Below are 15868 nucleotides of genomic sequence, written 5' to 3' on the forward strand. Positions count from 1 at the left end.
TCCCCCTGTGCCAATGGTGGCTCTTGCTTAACCTAGGACCGCCCAGAGGTCTGACCCCTTTGCACATGTCTGTTGAAGGTCATATTCTCAAATAATTAAGTCTTGATCTTTGCTGCAGCCCTTCCTAAATCCTGTTACTCTGAGTAGGGTGGAGATTGTAAGTTCCAAGACCTGGTTCTATCATTCCAAGTATCTCTATTGTATCAATTCTAAAATCAATCATGACTCAAAGAACTTCCTATTCTATGCTTAAGCATAGGTCAAAGCCCTTTCCATTGTTTAGCAAAAGGTTTCTGTCTTAAAGTAGTCTTAAGTAGGGAGGAGAAGGATCCTCCCATGCCAAGGAGTTTCACATTCCAATAGAGTTCTTACTATCAGTAGGAAATTTTTCAAGTATGAAATTTCCCAATGGGGAAATTTCCAACATTCATAAGTCTAAGAAATTTTAAGGTTTACATAATATGGGGGTTGGGGTGGGGTTCCTCTTGTATTATGGTTATTATATTGTTATTCATCTTATATTATAGTTAGATGTGTTATATATGTACACATATATAGTTAGACATATTTTTCTCTTTTATTTGGGGCAGCTAGGTGTGCATAGTGAATAGAGTCAGGAAGACATCCTCCTGAGTTCAAGTTTGACATTAGTTGTGTGATCCTGTGTGTCACTTAACGTCTCTTTACTTCAATCTCCTAAAATGGGAATAATAATAGCACCTATATCTTAGTGTTGCTGTGAAGATCAAAAGAGATCATTGTAAAGCACTTAGCATAGTGCCTGGCATATAGCAGGTGCTATATTAATGTTAGCCCTTTTTCAACTATTATTATTTGATTTGGAGACCCTTGAGGACAAGATCTGATATCAGATTTTTTATGCCTAGACCCAGCAATAAATTGTCTCTCATAAATGTTGAATAAATATTTATTCAATTTAATAATAAAAAGGTCTAATGGGGTTTTGTCATCACAAAGTACCAATAAATTAACTCATTGTTTCATAGCATCTACCTCAGAGGGTTGTTGATAGGCTTGAGTGAGATAATCTGGGTAAAGTGCATTATAAATCTTAAAACACTATATAATTGTCTGCAATCGTTATTATGATGTCATTCATTATTATAGTAATTGTATTGATTGTTGTTATCATATTACTATATATTTTACTAGATACATTTTGTGAATATGAAGAATTCAGTTCTGTGTTAATAATCATATTGTGCACTTTTAGATATGGATGATAGTCCAGAGGAAATGGATGTATCTGGAAAGCATATTTATTGGTGGTGATATACGCTCACAACTACCAGACGAGGCAAAGAAATTTGACAACATTGACCGGATCTTTAAAAGGGCAAGTAACCTAATCATAATTAATAACTAATTGTTGTCTCACTAATAATGAAAGAGATGACATCCAAGCAACTTTTCTATACTACTTCATGTCATTCGAATTGGCAAAAAAAGAATGAAAAACAACCAACTTGTTGTTGAGAGATCAGATAGAAAAAGATGCACTTGTTCATTGCCGGTGGAATTGTCAAATCAGAGAAACTTGGTGAAGAGTGATCTGATAAGATTTACTAATTTAATCATAATCATTGACCCAGTGATTCCATTAGTAGGGGCATAACCTTACAGTATATCAAAGGCAAAAGTTAAAAAAATATGTCCAGGCAAAGATTTTTCATTGCAGCATTATATGTAATTAGAGAGAAAAAAAAAAAACAAAACAACTAACAGATGCAACCTACATGTCCAGTGTTAGGAGAATGGTTAGATTGGGGAATATTAATGTAATTGAATATTATAAGGACATTAAGATTGAGGAGTGTGAGGAATGCAAAGAAATCTAGAAAGACTATAATGAAATCATGGAAAATGCAAAAGGCAGAGTTGAAAGAATGGAGTTCACCCTAACTACAATGACAAGAAGAAAGAAATGATAATAAAATCCTGATGGGGACTTAAAGAGAGTATTGAAATAAAATTATGATACTCTCTGGGTTGCAATTAATTAATTTAAGTGCAAGTAGTTATGAATCAGGGTTAGTTTTTTGCATTTATGTTTAATGTTAAGTTTCTAATAAATAGCTTATAATCCAGAATAGGGCAATCAGTGAGTGGCTTCTCTTTTATTTTGTATTTTTATTAATTAATTTATTTAAAAAACCCTTACCTTCTGTCTTAGAATGAATACTGTGTATTGGTTCTAAGGCAGAAGAGCAGTAAGGACTAGGCAATGAGGGTTAAGTGACTTGCCCAGGGTCACACAGTTAGGAAGTATCTGAGGTCAGATTGGAACCCAGGACCTCTCATCTCTGGGCTTAGCTCTCAATTCAGTGAGCCACCCAGTTGCCCCCATGGCTTCTCTTTTAGTCATGATCAGAGTAGAAAGAAAATGTCTAGAGATACATTTTCTTTTATTTTTGTGTGTTTGGCTCTGCATTTGGATGGATCTTTTTTCTTCTGCTTTTTTAGGGGAAGCTCAGATTTCTGAGTTCATGGATGAAGGGAACCCTTCTATTGCTTTGCAGATTCTAGACCGAAAGAGCATACCCAGGTTCCATAGCCAGGAAGTGCCAGACTTGGGTTTTGGAGCGGGTCTTTTTAGTTCTAAACAGGTTGCCTGCCCACTCACCAGGCTGCCTTTTGGAGTTTATATGGTATTTAGTAAAATGGAATTAGGTGGCTCAGCGAATAGAGCATCAAGCTTGGAGACAAGAAGTCCTGGTCCAAATCTTGCTTCAGACACTTTCTAGCTATATGACCTTAGACAAATCACTTGGGCCAGTTGCTTAGACCTTATCACTCTTCTGCCTTAGATCTGGTATTTAGTATTCTAATGCACAAGATAAAAGGTTTAAAAAATGAGAAAATAATAAATTTGGAATTCAGTAATTGATCAGAAACTTGAAGCATTTGAATGAATTGCGTTTGTGCATCTCGCTGTCATGCACTACTCTGGTTTTGAGTACAAAATCTTCAGCTCAGCCAGTCATTGCATAGTTCTTGTGGGTTTGGCACTTGGTGGCAATCACTAAGTTTTCTCCTGCTTTATTTTCTCTGGGGTCACTGACTAGACCTGGATGAAGGGGTCTGGGAGATGCCTGCTTTGGCCACAAGGGGGCACCTGACCAACAGAAGGTTATTCACTTGTGCCTCATTCTTTCTGACTCTGGAACACACTGTCCATGGGGTTTTCTTGGCAGAGATACTGGAGCGGTTTGCCATTTCCTTCCTCAGTGGGTTAAGGTATATGTCTGAAGCTTGCAAGGGACATTTAATCCGATGCCCTCCTTTTATAGATGAAGAAACGGAGATCCAGGAGGTTAGGCGACCAAATTAAGGTGACACAGGCGTAGAATCTTAACCGATCCTCGCCATATTCCACTGCCGTAGGGCCGTGCCAGTGCATCCGTCTCTTAATCTTTTTTAATTTAAATTTTCATGTTTAAATTTTATTTATTTATTTTGCATCATTTTTTCAAGTGAAAGGTAGTGTTAAAAAAAATGACATGGAATGCCTGTGATTGAGCTATACTGAAATGTCTTTTTTCGGCATTGGGTAGATAATGACGGAGACTGTGAAAGACCCCGTCATCAAGAGATGCTGCGAAATGCCAAATCGACTGACTGATCTGCATAATATAAATGACGGGCTTGAGAAATGCCAGAAAAGCCTCAACGACTATCTGGACTCAAAGAGAAACGCCTTCCCGCGATTCTTCTTCATCTCGGATGATGAGCTGCTCAGTATCCTTGGCAGCAGCGACCCGCTCTGTGTCCAGGAGCACATGATAAAGGTCAGTGTCCGGTCTTTTGGGCCCTCGCTCTAGAACCAAGCGACTCCATCAAAGTTTCTGAATGGAATGGAATTGGGTCGGTGGATTTGGAAGCTCATATCCTGGAAAGGTTGCTCAGTTATTGCAGGTTTTCCATGGTGGCAGAAATACAGTGAGACCTAGTTGACAGTGTCTCAGTGGTGCTGAAGCTACTATTTGCTTTCTCTGGTGCTCTTATCCATAATTATTCTTGCATTGTGAAGTATGGCGGCAATGACTTATTTAAAACATTCTGTCTTTAAACACTAAAAAAAGAATTTCAATACATGAATACATACATACATATATATATATATATATATATATATATATATATATATATATATATATATATATATATATATATATATATATATATATATATAACCCAGTGGAATTGCTTGTCAGCTCTGGGAGGGTGGAGTGAAGAAGGGGGGAGATAATAAGAATCATGGACTCATGGAAAAAAATGTAAAAATTAAAAAAAAGATTTAAAAAGTAGATTATAGGAGCAGCTAGGTGGCTCAGTGGATTGAGAGTGGAGGGAGGTCCTAGGTTCAAATCTGACTGCAAACACTTCCTAGCTGTGTGACCCTGGACAAGTCACTTAACTCCCATTACTTAGCCCTTACTGCTCTTCTGCCTTGGAACCAGTACAAAGTATTGATTCCAAGATGGAATGTAAGGGGTTAAAAAAAAGTGGATTCTATATGAAATCACAAATCTTCAATTAATATTGCTTGTTTTAAAAAAATATAATGAATGTTATATGTTACTTTCAAAATTGCCCTACTTCTCTGTGCTTCTCTTTTCTTCCTGCTCTCCTCTGTGTGTTTTGTTTCTAAAGCTTTTACCTTCTATCTTAGAATTGATACAAGTATCAGTTCCAAGGCAGAAGAGTGGTAAGGGCTAGGTAATTAGGATGAAATGACTTGCCCAGGGTCAAACAGTTAGGAAGTAACTGAAGACTGGATTTGAACCCAAGTCCTTCAGTCTCCAGGTCTGCCATTCTATCCACTAAGCTACTTAGTTACCTCTTAGGCAAACAGAGGTTAATGACTTGCCTGTGTCACATAGCTAATAAGTGTGAGGGCCGTATCTAGAAAGTGTCTGAAGCTAGATTTGAATTCAGATTTTCCCTACTTTAGGCTTAGTACTCTATCCACTGAGCCACCTGGCTGCTCCTGTGCATTTTATAAACATGTTATAATGACCCTTTCTTTTGAGGGGGAGGTTCCAGTTTGGAAAATAACACCTCTAATGTAGTCTCCTCCTAGCTATTTTTGGAATTACTGAAAGAGTAAACAAATTTGCACCTATGAAAATATTTGGGAGTCATTCCTGGAGCTGTTATGATCTGACATCTTTCAGATAACCTCAATGCCTTTTTTCTTCTTTCTCAAAATTCTGTTTGGCTCTTCCTCTCATTAAAACTTTACTTTGAGTGGAAATAAAGCCGTTTTGAGCTATCATCACAATTCAGTGTCTTAAGATATTTTCTAGGGGGAAAAAGCCTCATTTTAAAATAATTTGAATGTAGTGCTGAAGCACACCCTTTTTGCCGGGGAATAGAATTAGGTTGGTTTTGATGTCATCCTTCTGTGCAGAAATTTAATTTTATTCTGAAGCATTAGCATTTTAAAAAACTTTTGTGCTGGGTGGTGATTCACATCTGTATTCCCTTCTACTATGAAGGCTGTGGCTAATGAATTGTTTGAGATCAGGAGGAAATATGCATTTATATAGCGCCAATTATTTACTAAGAACCAAACAAATATCTCATTTGATCCTCACAACAACCCTGGGAAATAGGAGCTATTATTGTCCCCATTTTACAATGAAAGAAACTGAGGCAAATGGGGTTAAGTGATTTGCCCAAGGTCATATATCTAGTAAGTGGCTGAGGCTGTATTTGAACTCAGGTCTTTTTGACTCTGGGACCAGTGCTTTATCCATTGCACCACTACATAGCCTCTACTTTATGGGCTTTGTTGTAGGGTTTTTGATGATCAGTTTTCCTACTAAGACTGGTGTGGTGAGCCTCTGTAAGCAGAGGGTTATTGGGCTGCTTAAAGACAGGCAAACCAGTCCACATTTGAAATGGAGCAGGTCAAAGCTGTGTCAGTCCCCCATGACATTAAACCTTTGAGTAGCAGCTGCATTTCCAGCCTGGGCACGACAGAGACCCAGGCTCAAAAGCAAACAAAGAAACAGACAGCCCTGAGGTTTTCCTGTGTCTCTATGTGCCAGGCCTTTTCCACGAGAGCCCCTGACGATCTTCAGATAACTGAATATTTGAATATCTCCTTATGATCGCTCCTTCCCAAAGAGAATCCTGGCTAGCTGGCGAACACTCTTGGGTCCTGTGATCCCGTAACCCATTACAAATTGGCCTTCTCCTCCCGGTATATTTCAGATGTACGACAACATCGCATCCCTGAAATTTCAAGATGGTGACAGTGGGGAAAAACTGGTATTGGCAATGGTTTCCGCAGAAGGAGAAATGATGAATTTCCGTAAGATAGTGCGCGCGGAGGGGCGTGTGGAGGACTGGATGACGGCAGTTTTGCATGAGATGAGAAGAACGAATAGATTAATTACCAAAGAAGCTATTTTTCGGTACTGTGAAGATAAAACCAGGTGATGAGAAAGCATTAAGACATAAACAAGTTATACTATTTTACTAACAGCTGTAATGAATAACTATTAAGGATCTGGAGTTAAGCTGTAGACAGACCACGAGAACTAACCCTAAATTGTGTTTATTCATTGGAATAGTTTCGTATAGGTAATATCCTATTTTCTGTTAGGTAATAACTTACCAATGAACAGAAGTCAAACTTTTATTGGGGCTAATTGTTAACTACGAAGGTGAATTCTAGTCTTATTCAGTTCAAATGAACACACTGGCTAAGTGTCTGCGGTGTGCGGAGTACAAGGAGGCTCTGCGAGGGCTCATGAAGCTCCTGGTTTGGTGTGGCAATAAGACCTAAACAAAAATCACCACAATCCGTAAGACATTAGAAAGTTTCCTGACAAAGAGGTTGGAGGGTGAAGTTATTATTCTTGGGGGGGGGGGGGTCAGAGAAAGGCTTGGGAAGAAGATGGTTTTTGAGTTGTTTTGAAAGATAGAGAAGGATTCAAGAGGAGAAGGACATTTCTACATTTTGGAAGCAATGTGAGCCAGAGGCATACGTATCTACATGGAAAGCACAGGACATATTCAGGGGGTGAGGTAGTCCCATTTTTTTTTAGTCACTAAAATAGTTGCCATTTTCTCCTCATGAAAACTCTTTCACACACCCACTGGTGTCTTCTTGGGACCTTTTTCCAGTTGGGTTGACCTCCATGATCAAGGTTGAGTTTTACATACGGTGTTCTAGGGGTGGTCCACGCCCCACAGTTTCATACTGAGGGAGAAGAGCATCCTCACTTTTTAACTTGTGATGGGCCTTTCTGAAGGTGCCCCGCGTTTGTCACACATCATAGTATGATACGTTGATCTCATATCATCAAAACATATCTGAAGCATGGAATCTTACTCAGAGGTCCATGAAGTTTTTTCTTCCATAGTTTGGTAACTATATCTCAATATAGTTGGCTTCCTTTGTAATCTTATGAATTTTATTTTATGCATGTAAAGGCATCAATCTGACAAAGGTTTCATAAGCATCACCCAGTTGGATCAAGGGATCCATGATACAAAAAAGGTTAAGAATCCTAGATTTACAATGGCTCCTATGTTGTAATTAATAAATAAAAGTTCCCACTCCATACACGTTGGCATGGTACTAGGTACCAGAGACAAAAAGGCAAAAAAGGAAGGCTCTTCCTTCAAAGAATTTGTTTTCCACTGGGAGAGATAACATGTTCATATATATATATATGTATTTATTTATAAAATACAGACAAAGTAAGTAAAAGGTAATCTTGACTGGGGTGAAGGAGATGGGGAAGCACTATTCGAGATAAAATATAAGCATATTAAATAAGACTGACACTGACTCCTAAGGCTTGCCTTTTGTATAGAGTCGAATGGATGTTGCTCTACCAAGGCATGGTGGTGTTGGTTGCCAACCAAGTGTGGTGGACTTGGGAGGTGGAAGATGTCTTTCGAAAAATAAAGAAAGGAGAAAAGCAGGCGATGAAAGCGTATGGCCAGAAAATGCACAGTCAGATTGATGAACTGGTAACTCAGATCACCAAACCCTTAAGCAGAAATGACAGAAAAAAATACAATACTGTTCTCATCATTGATGTGCATGCCAGAGACATAGTCGATTCATTTATAAGAGGCAGGTAAGGAGCTCTGGAAAAATGGTATGACTTCTGTCTATTCTCTTCCTTTTCCCCCACTCCTTTTAAAATTTCTATAAAACCATTACCTTCTTTCTTGGACTTGAGTATTAAGTATCACTTCCAAGGCAGAAGAGTGGGAAGGGTTAAGCAACTGGGGGGAAGTGACTTGTCCAGAGTCACATAGCTAGGGAGTGTCTGAGACCAGATTTGAACCCAGGACTTTCCATCTCCAGGCCTAGCTGTCTATTGAACCACCTAGCTGGCTCTTCACCTTCCTTCTTCACCTGCTCTATCTTGTTCTTTTCCAGTATTCTTGAAGCTAGAGAATTTGAATGGGAAAGTCAGTTGCGCTTTTATTGGGATCGAGAACCGGATGAATTGATTGTCCGTCAATGTACTGGAACTTTTGGCTATGGTTATGAGTATATGGGTCTGAATGGACGTCTGGTCATTACGCCAACTACAGACCGCATCTATTTGACGCTCACCCAGGTAACGGCTGGAGATATGTACACATCTAACTCTCTTAATCTTTTAAATTATTTAATTGGCTATTTGACCAATAATGGCATCTTGTGATCTCTCTCCCCATTGAGATTATTAAATAGTTTGAAAGCTCATAGGGTTACATTTTCACAACTTCTTCCTAGTACTTTCCCCTCTAAGTTTATCTTGTATATATATCTTAAAAAAACAAAACAAAACACAAAAACTGTTACCTTCTGTCTTAGAATATATCAATATCAGTTCCAAGGCAGAAGAGTGGTAAGGGCTAGGCAATTGGAGTTAAGTGATTTGCCCAGGGTCCCACAGCTGGGAAGTGTCTGAGGTCACATTTTGAACCCAGGATTTCCTCTCTCCAGGCCTGGACTTCTATCCATTGAGCCACCCAGCTACCCCTCTCTATGTATCTTTGTACTTAGTTATGCACGTGTTGTCCACTCTATTAGAATGTAAGCTCCTTGAGGGCAGGGACTGTTTTTCATTCTTTGTATTGTAAATGCTTTAGAAACAAACATTGATTGATTGATTTTTCCTCCATAGATTTATGATAAGTGAAATAGAAAGAATGCAATTGTTTTACCACTTGTAAATTAGAGTTCAAAGTGAAAAAAATGGCTTTATGCCAATGACTGGAAAAGGATCTATAGTCTCTGATATGATTCAGTTCCACAAACCTTTATTGAGTGCTTTCGGTGCAGAGAACACTGTTCCACTGTTCTTGGCTCTGGGAGACATGTAGGGTTTAACTTATCTGTGTCCCATGCCCTGATGGAGGTTACCATCTGGCAGGAGGAGAAGACACTCAGAAAACTATAATAAAAAGCAACACATATACGTGCTTTGGAGAGGAACAAAATATGAGGGCCAGGGGAGAAAGCATTATTCCTTACAGAGAAGCTGTGGGGAGGAGGAAGTAGTATTAGAAAAGTGTTAGTGAGTAGGTAGGACTGCAGCAGGCAAATGGAGAGAGACAATATTCCAGGTGTAGGGAAGAATGTGAGCCAGAAAAGCACAGATGAAGGGAAATGCATGATGTGTTTGGAAGACAGAGGGTGGTCTAGACTGGATGGAATAGACCATAGGTATAAAGCTGGAAAAGGAGGGTGGGAGTATATTGTGGAATATCTTAAATACCCTGGAGAAGAAATTGAACTGTAGGCCCAAAAATCATAGGTCTCCAGCTGGAAAGGACCCTAGCAGCCATCAAATCCAATCCTTTCATTTTACAGCTGAGGAAACTGAGGCAGACAGAGGTTAAGTGACTTGCCTAATGTCTGAGATGGAATTTGAACCCAGATCTTCGTGACTTTAGGGTCAGCACTCTTTTTGCTACAATAGGCAGCTTTTTAGGTAGAAGATATTATAGGATGTTAAGATGGTGGCTTAGGAGCAGCAAAAACTGAAACCTCTCTGACTATCCTTCCATACCAATCTTTAAAAAGTGCTTCTAAAAAGACAGAAATCCAAACCCAACAATAAGACAGTCACAGGATTCTCCTGCTGAACTCAACTTGAAAGGTAGGCAGAGAGAGGTGATTTCCATGGTATGAAGGAGAGACCAGTCACTCTCCCCAACCTATTGCAATGAGACCTATGATCAGATGTGGGCTAACTGTGGGATTCCTGGGCTGGAGCTGCATCTGTGATGGAGTACCTCAGATCTACTACATGAAGTCCAAGGCTCTGATAGAGGCTGGCAGGGAGGAATTTGGGGGAGGGGCATCTAGTTAGGCACTCTCAGCCTCCTCAGCAGCAGGCTACAGCAAAGATTTGGCCTCTGGGAAGGGTACAGTAGACTGGCTCAACCAGTTTAATATAGCATACCAGCAGAGGAGAGAGAAGACTGAAGATTTCCTTCAGGGCAGAGTAACTCAAATGCTCTGTTCCAGTAAATTGACAGAGGGAGTTTATAGTCCACTGGGGAGGAAAAAATGAGGAAAAAAAGGAGGCTATGATTGAAAACTTCTACAGGGATAAAGACCAAAGAACAGAACCAACAGAGGTTGATGGAATCCAAGAAACTTCCAGCAAAACCTCAAAAAATCCAGGGAATCAGATTCAGGCTCTGAAAGAGCTCAAAAAGGAATTAAAAAATAAAAAAGACAAGTTGAAGAAAAATGGGAAAAGGAAAACAACAGCTTAAAAAGCAAAATAGGTCATCTGGAAACGGAGACACATGAATTAAAACAAGAAAATGGTATCTTAAAAGCCAGCATCGACCAACTGGAAAGTGAGTCAAAAAGTCAAAGGATGAAAAGAATGACTTGAAAAGAAGAATGGATCAATTGGAAAAGGAGGATCAAAAGGTCATGGAAGAAATACAGTCTTTAAAAATTAGAACTGGGCAATTAGAAGTCAATGACTTCACAAGACATTAAGAAACAATAAAATAAAATCAAAAGAATGAGAAAATAGAAGAAAATATGAAATGCCTCGTTGAAAAAACAACTGACCTGGAAAATAGATTCAGGAGAAACAATTTAAGAATTATTGGTACAAGATATTATAGAAGGAATCCCCATTGAGGAACAGGTAGAATTAGATGGCATCTGATAAGGAGCCCCTGGACATTTGTGTGTGAAGGAGTGACTTGATCAGAATGATATGCCCTTCAGAACACTAAGAACCTGTGATCCTTCTTGTGGATACCTTGTACAATATTTAGTATTCAGTCTTTGGAGGTTGCTGTGGTTGAAAAAATTCCTTGCTCTTTGGCCACTTGAGTTGAATTTAGCAAGATAGGTTCTAGAATACATATACTTGCCATTATTACTATTACACATTTAAAAACTTTCCCATGCAGGGCTTATACTGTCCCAGAAAAAAAAGGCTTTGAGAACTCATAGTCATTTCCACCCTGTACCAAGTCATCAGATTAGAATTTTAAAATTAAAATTTAATATTTTCTATTAATAAACATTTATTATCTTTTAATTTGATTTAATGAACACTTAAAATGTGCTTCCTATGTGTCAGGCACTGTGGGAAGTGCTGGGGATACAGAAAAAGAAAAAGAGAGTTTCTGCTCTCAAGGGCTTTATAATTCAGTGGGATCAGAGAGTATTTCAAGACCTTGGAGTAGAAAATGGAGTTACCTGGAAGGTAGTTAGTCTTTTAGGAAGGAAAACTTTGGGCGGTGTTTGATTTTCTGTCCTCCAGCCCTCTAATCATAGAGGAGAAGGGGACAGGCAATGGATGGTGAGATTTGAGAGGATATTGAATTTAAGATGTATCTGAGGTGTTCTTCATGGTAATGACATTTTCTTGTAAGAAAGATTATTCTGGCAGAGGTTTTTTATCCATTTAAACAGACATTTATTAAGTGCTTATCATTTATAAGTCACTGCTTGAAGCTGGAGATACATACACAACACTTTTGGCCTCTGGGAGCTTCCATTCTACCAATAACAAGCATTATGGAAAATGCATTTGAGGAGTGAGAGAATGGAGGCAGAAGAGCTCTTGGGAGGCTACTATACTCAACTGGGCAATAAAGGGGCCAGACTACGGTGGTGTTGTCGGAGAATTTCCATTATAGATCGTAAGAGAGATGGTAAGAGGTGGAGTGAACAAGACTTGGTAAGTAATTGACTGTGAAGGTAGAAGCAAGTATTGAAGGTAACAACTAAGGCTTATGACATGAGGAATTCAGTCATCAATAGAACCATTGACTAAAATAGAGGGAAAAAGAATAAGCTCAGGATGAAAAGAAGAGTTTAGAAACAGAATCACAGAATTTCAGAGTTGGAAGGGGGTACAACTTCAACCTAGGCCAACCCTTGCCCCCAAAAGGATCCCCACTAAAGTAGACCTGACAAAGCTCATCCATCTTTTGCTTGAAAACCTTCAGCAAGGAGGAGTCTCCGAGAACAAGGCTAATCTCTCTGGCACAGGACAGACTTTTAAGTGCTTGATGACAACTTTCATGGTCCCCCTGAGCCTTCTCTTCTCCAGGCTAAACATGGCCAGTTTCTGATTTAACTTGTGGGTTTGAGGTGTAAGGATGATATTAGAAAATAAGTATTGTTTTATTAGTTTAGGGATAAAAAGTAGAATGGTTGGCTTGAGAAAAGAACTGGAGTTTGAAGCCGAGCTAAGAGAGCGTGTTAGTTTCAATTTTTGACAGTTATAACCATTTTTCTGTGTCAATTACTCTCTCTGGCAGTTGGCAGAAACACACACTCAGAGACTCTCAGGGCTGGAGGAGGTTACATCTTTGCCACTCTGTCTGAGGAAAAGATCTTGGGAAACACTACTGACTATCTATTGTGGTTTTTATAGATTGGTTTAACTCTGAGAAAACCAAAGAAAAACCTGGTCTTTGGTTTGGACTCTGAGTCTGTTAAGGTGCAGAGTCCTAACTTGATTCTTGTTGAGACTCAATCAGCCAGCCTTTGCTATTTTATAATTTGAAGGTGAAGTTATGACTTATAAGGATAATAGTGGTAGTTTTTATTTAGATAGTATAAATTTGGATTAGTCTGATCAGGGAGGATTAATGTAGCCTGTGAAACACAGGAGAAATGGTTCCTTGCAGAACCAGGGAGTTTATTTGGATGGATTTAGAATCCCTTAGAATTAGAAATCCTTTGGTATCCTTATATATTTCAAAAAGTATTTTATTTTTGTAAGAGTCTCTTTAGTGTCCTTGAGCCTGACCCTGAAGGGAAGTTCACATTTGAGCTTCACTTCATCACTAGAAGATACTTTTGATAACCTCTATCCGAACAGTTTTGATTAAATATTTTATTTTTTAACTCGGCATTTTTTATTTTTACAGAGACTTTCCATCACCACCATGGTTGCCCTCTTTTGAATACTCTCCAGTTTGCCAATATTCTTCTTAATCTGTGACTTGAATCCAGACTTGAATACAATGCTCCAATATGATCTGAGCAAGGAGGCATACAATGATGTTAGGCTTTTTTTATTTCTGGAATCTCTCTGGCTCTGTCTCTGTCTCTTTCCCTCCCCTTCCCTTCCTTCCTCCTCCTTCTGTCTTAGAATCAATTGGTTCCAAGGCAGAGATAAGGGATAGGCAATGGGGGTTAAGTGACTTGCCCAGAGTCACACAGGTAGGAAATGTCTGAGGCAGGATTTGAACTCAGGACATCATGTCTCTACGCCCCACTCTCTATCCACTGAGCTGTTGGCTGCCCCCAGGTATATCTCCCTTCATGCAGCCCAAGAACACGTTCCCTTTTGGGTGGGAGTGGCATATCACAGTGATGACTCATTGGAATATTCAACCTTTTAAAATGCCAATTTTTTTTCCCCCAGACCAATACTATCTAATTCTGCTTCCCCTATCCTGTACTTGTGAAATGAATCCCTTCAACTCATGTGTATCACTTGACATTTGTATGTGTAGTTGCAGTGAATAAAATGCTAATCAGGAAGACCTGAGTTCAAATTCTGTGTGACCCTAGGAAAGTCACTTAAATGCTCCATACCTCAGTTTCTTTATCTGTAAAATGAAGATAATAATAGTGCCTACTTCTTAGGGTTGTCGTGAAGATCAAATGAAGTATTTATTTTATTTTAAAAAATCCTCACTTTCTGGCTTAGTATCGGTCCTAAGCAGAGGAGCAGCCCTGGATCACACAGCTAGGAAGTGTCTGAGGCCAGATTTAAACTCAGGCCTTCCTGACTCCAGTCCTGGCCCTCTATCCACTGTGCTACCTCACTGCCTCAGACATGGTATTTGCAAAGCACTTAGCACAGTGCCTGGAACACGGAAGGCACTTAAATGCTTGTTCCTTTTCTGTAATGGGAGAATGGGAGGATTTTTGTTTTTAGAAGGTCTAAGTCAGACAATCACGATTATGAGTTGGTTCAAATGAATTTCCTTCCTGTATCCTGTGACGTGATGGCAGCCTTCCAGAATAAATCTCTGTCGCAGCCAACGCCCATTTGTATTTTACGTGACTAAAAAGATGGTTCTCTTTTGTTCTTGGTTTCTGACAGGCGTTGTCCATGTACTTGGGTGGGGCCCCAGCAGGCCCAGCAGGGACAGGCAAAACGGAGACCACCAAAGACCTCGCCAAGGCCTTGGGCTTGCTTTGTGTAGTGACCAACTGCGGAGAAGGCATGGATTACAAAGTAAGGACTTTTCAATCATTTCTCTTTACCATCATGGACAGCAAGAACAGAGCAGTGACTTCCAAGCACAATGCATTGCACTGGATGCCCTGCTCTGGCGAAATGAGCCATCTGGATAATTAAGGGTGAAAACTAGAGTGGAAAAAGAAATGCATCACATATGTGCACACGCACACACACAAACATACAGACACACATATATATGTATATATATACATATATATGCATTTAAGAAGCAGCTTTCTGCCACAAAATCAGAAGCATCACTGCATCAAATTCAGACCCTTGCTAACTAGCTATGCCACCCTGGGCAAGCCACGTAATATCTACTTGCCTCAGTGTTCTCATCTGTAAAATGGGGATAATAGTACCTACCACGCAGAATGAAGACAATAAAATGGGACCTTTGTAAAGTACCTAGCAAATCACAAAATGCTATATAAATGCTATCATTATTTGTCTTTATTTCAGTAGGGGCTAGGATGGCATAGTGGATGAGGTCAGAAAGGCTTACATATTAGGGTAACATATTAGCTGTGTGACCCTGGCCAAGTCCCTCCACTCCTCCGTGCCCCAGATGACTCTCCAAGGCTACCTGAGGTACAAAGTCCTAAGGTTGTCAGCATGCCTTGGCAGACAGGAGCCTGCCAGACCCATGAGATCACCAACCTGGCCAAAACTAGACAGTCAAGATCCACCCTGAAAGAGGATTGAGTTGTCGTTGCCAAAAGATGTGGCCATGAAAATGCAGCCAACAGCAACTCTGGCCAAAATCAAAGGGTCTCTCTGAGCATTTTAATTTGAGAAATGTGTGAGTGGCTGTGATGCCTGCTTGGCTAAAGAGGGAAACTCACTCAGATGGGATGTTTTAGGAAGGGCTTTCTATCAGCTTTGGGCCCAATAATCCTTGAAGTTTCTTCCAAATCTGAGTTCAAATCCCCATCATTCTGTAGCTTACAAAAAAAAAATCCAACCCCCCAAACAAATCACTTTCTAGCTTAGTAACAACTCTAAGACAGAAAGGCAAGGGCTAGGCAAATGGGGTTCAAGCCACTTGCCCAGGATCATACAGCTAGAAAGTGTCTGAGGCCACATTTGAACCCAGGTTCTCTTGACTATACATTTGCCCTTCCATC

At 39.7% G+C, this 15868-nt stretch overlaps 1 protein-coding gene across 2 annotated transcripts in view; it reads left to right on the top strand.

Annotated features, from left to right (window-relative positions):
• DNAH10 (dynein axonemal heavy chain 10) overlaps positions 1 to 15868 on the top strand; it is a 196398-nt gene that overhangs the window by 80918 nt on the left and 99612 nt on the right. For both annotated transcript variants that reach the window (XM_007489932.3, XM_056821891.1), the window contains 6 exons: positions 1235 to 1357; positions 3576 to 3809; positions 6244 to 6467; positions 7857 to 8126; positions 8435 to 8618; positions 14598 to 14732. In XM_007489932.3, the coding sequence (XP_007489994.2) occupies positions 1235 to 1357; positions 3576 to 3809; positions 6244 to 6467; positions 7857 to 8126; positions 8435 to 8618; positions 14598 to 14732 (1170 nt within the window). The remainder of the gene's footprint in view (positions 1 to 1234; positions 1358 to 3575; positions 3810 to 6243; positions 6468 to 7856; positions 8127 to 8434; positions 8619 to 14597; positions 14733 to 15868) is intronic.

This window comes from Monodelphis domestica, chromosome 3 (genome assembly GCF_027887165.1).
Source record: "Monodelphis domestica isolate mMonDom1 chromosome 3, mMonDom1.pri, whole genome shotgun sequence".
In the NCBI taxonomy this organism is placed as follows: Eukaryota; Metazoa; Chordata; class Mammalia; order Didelphimorphia; family Didelphidae; genus Monodelphis; species Monodelphis domestica.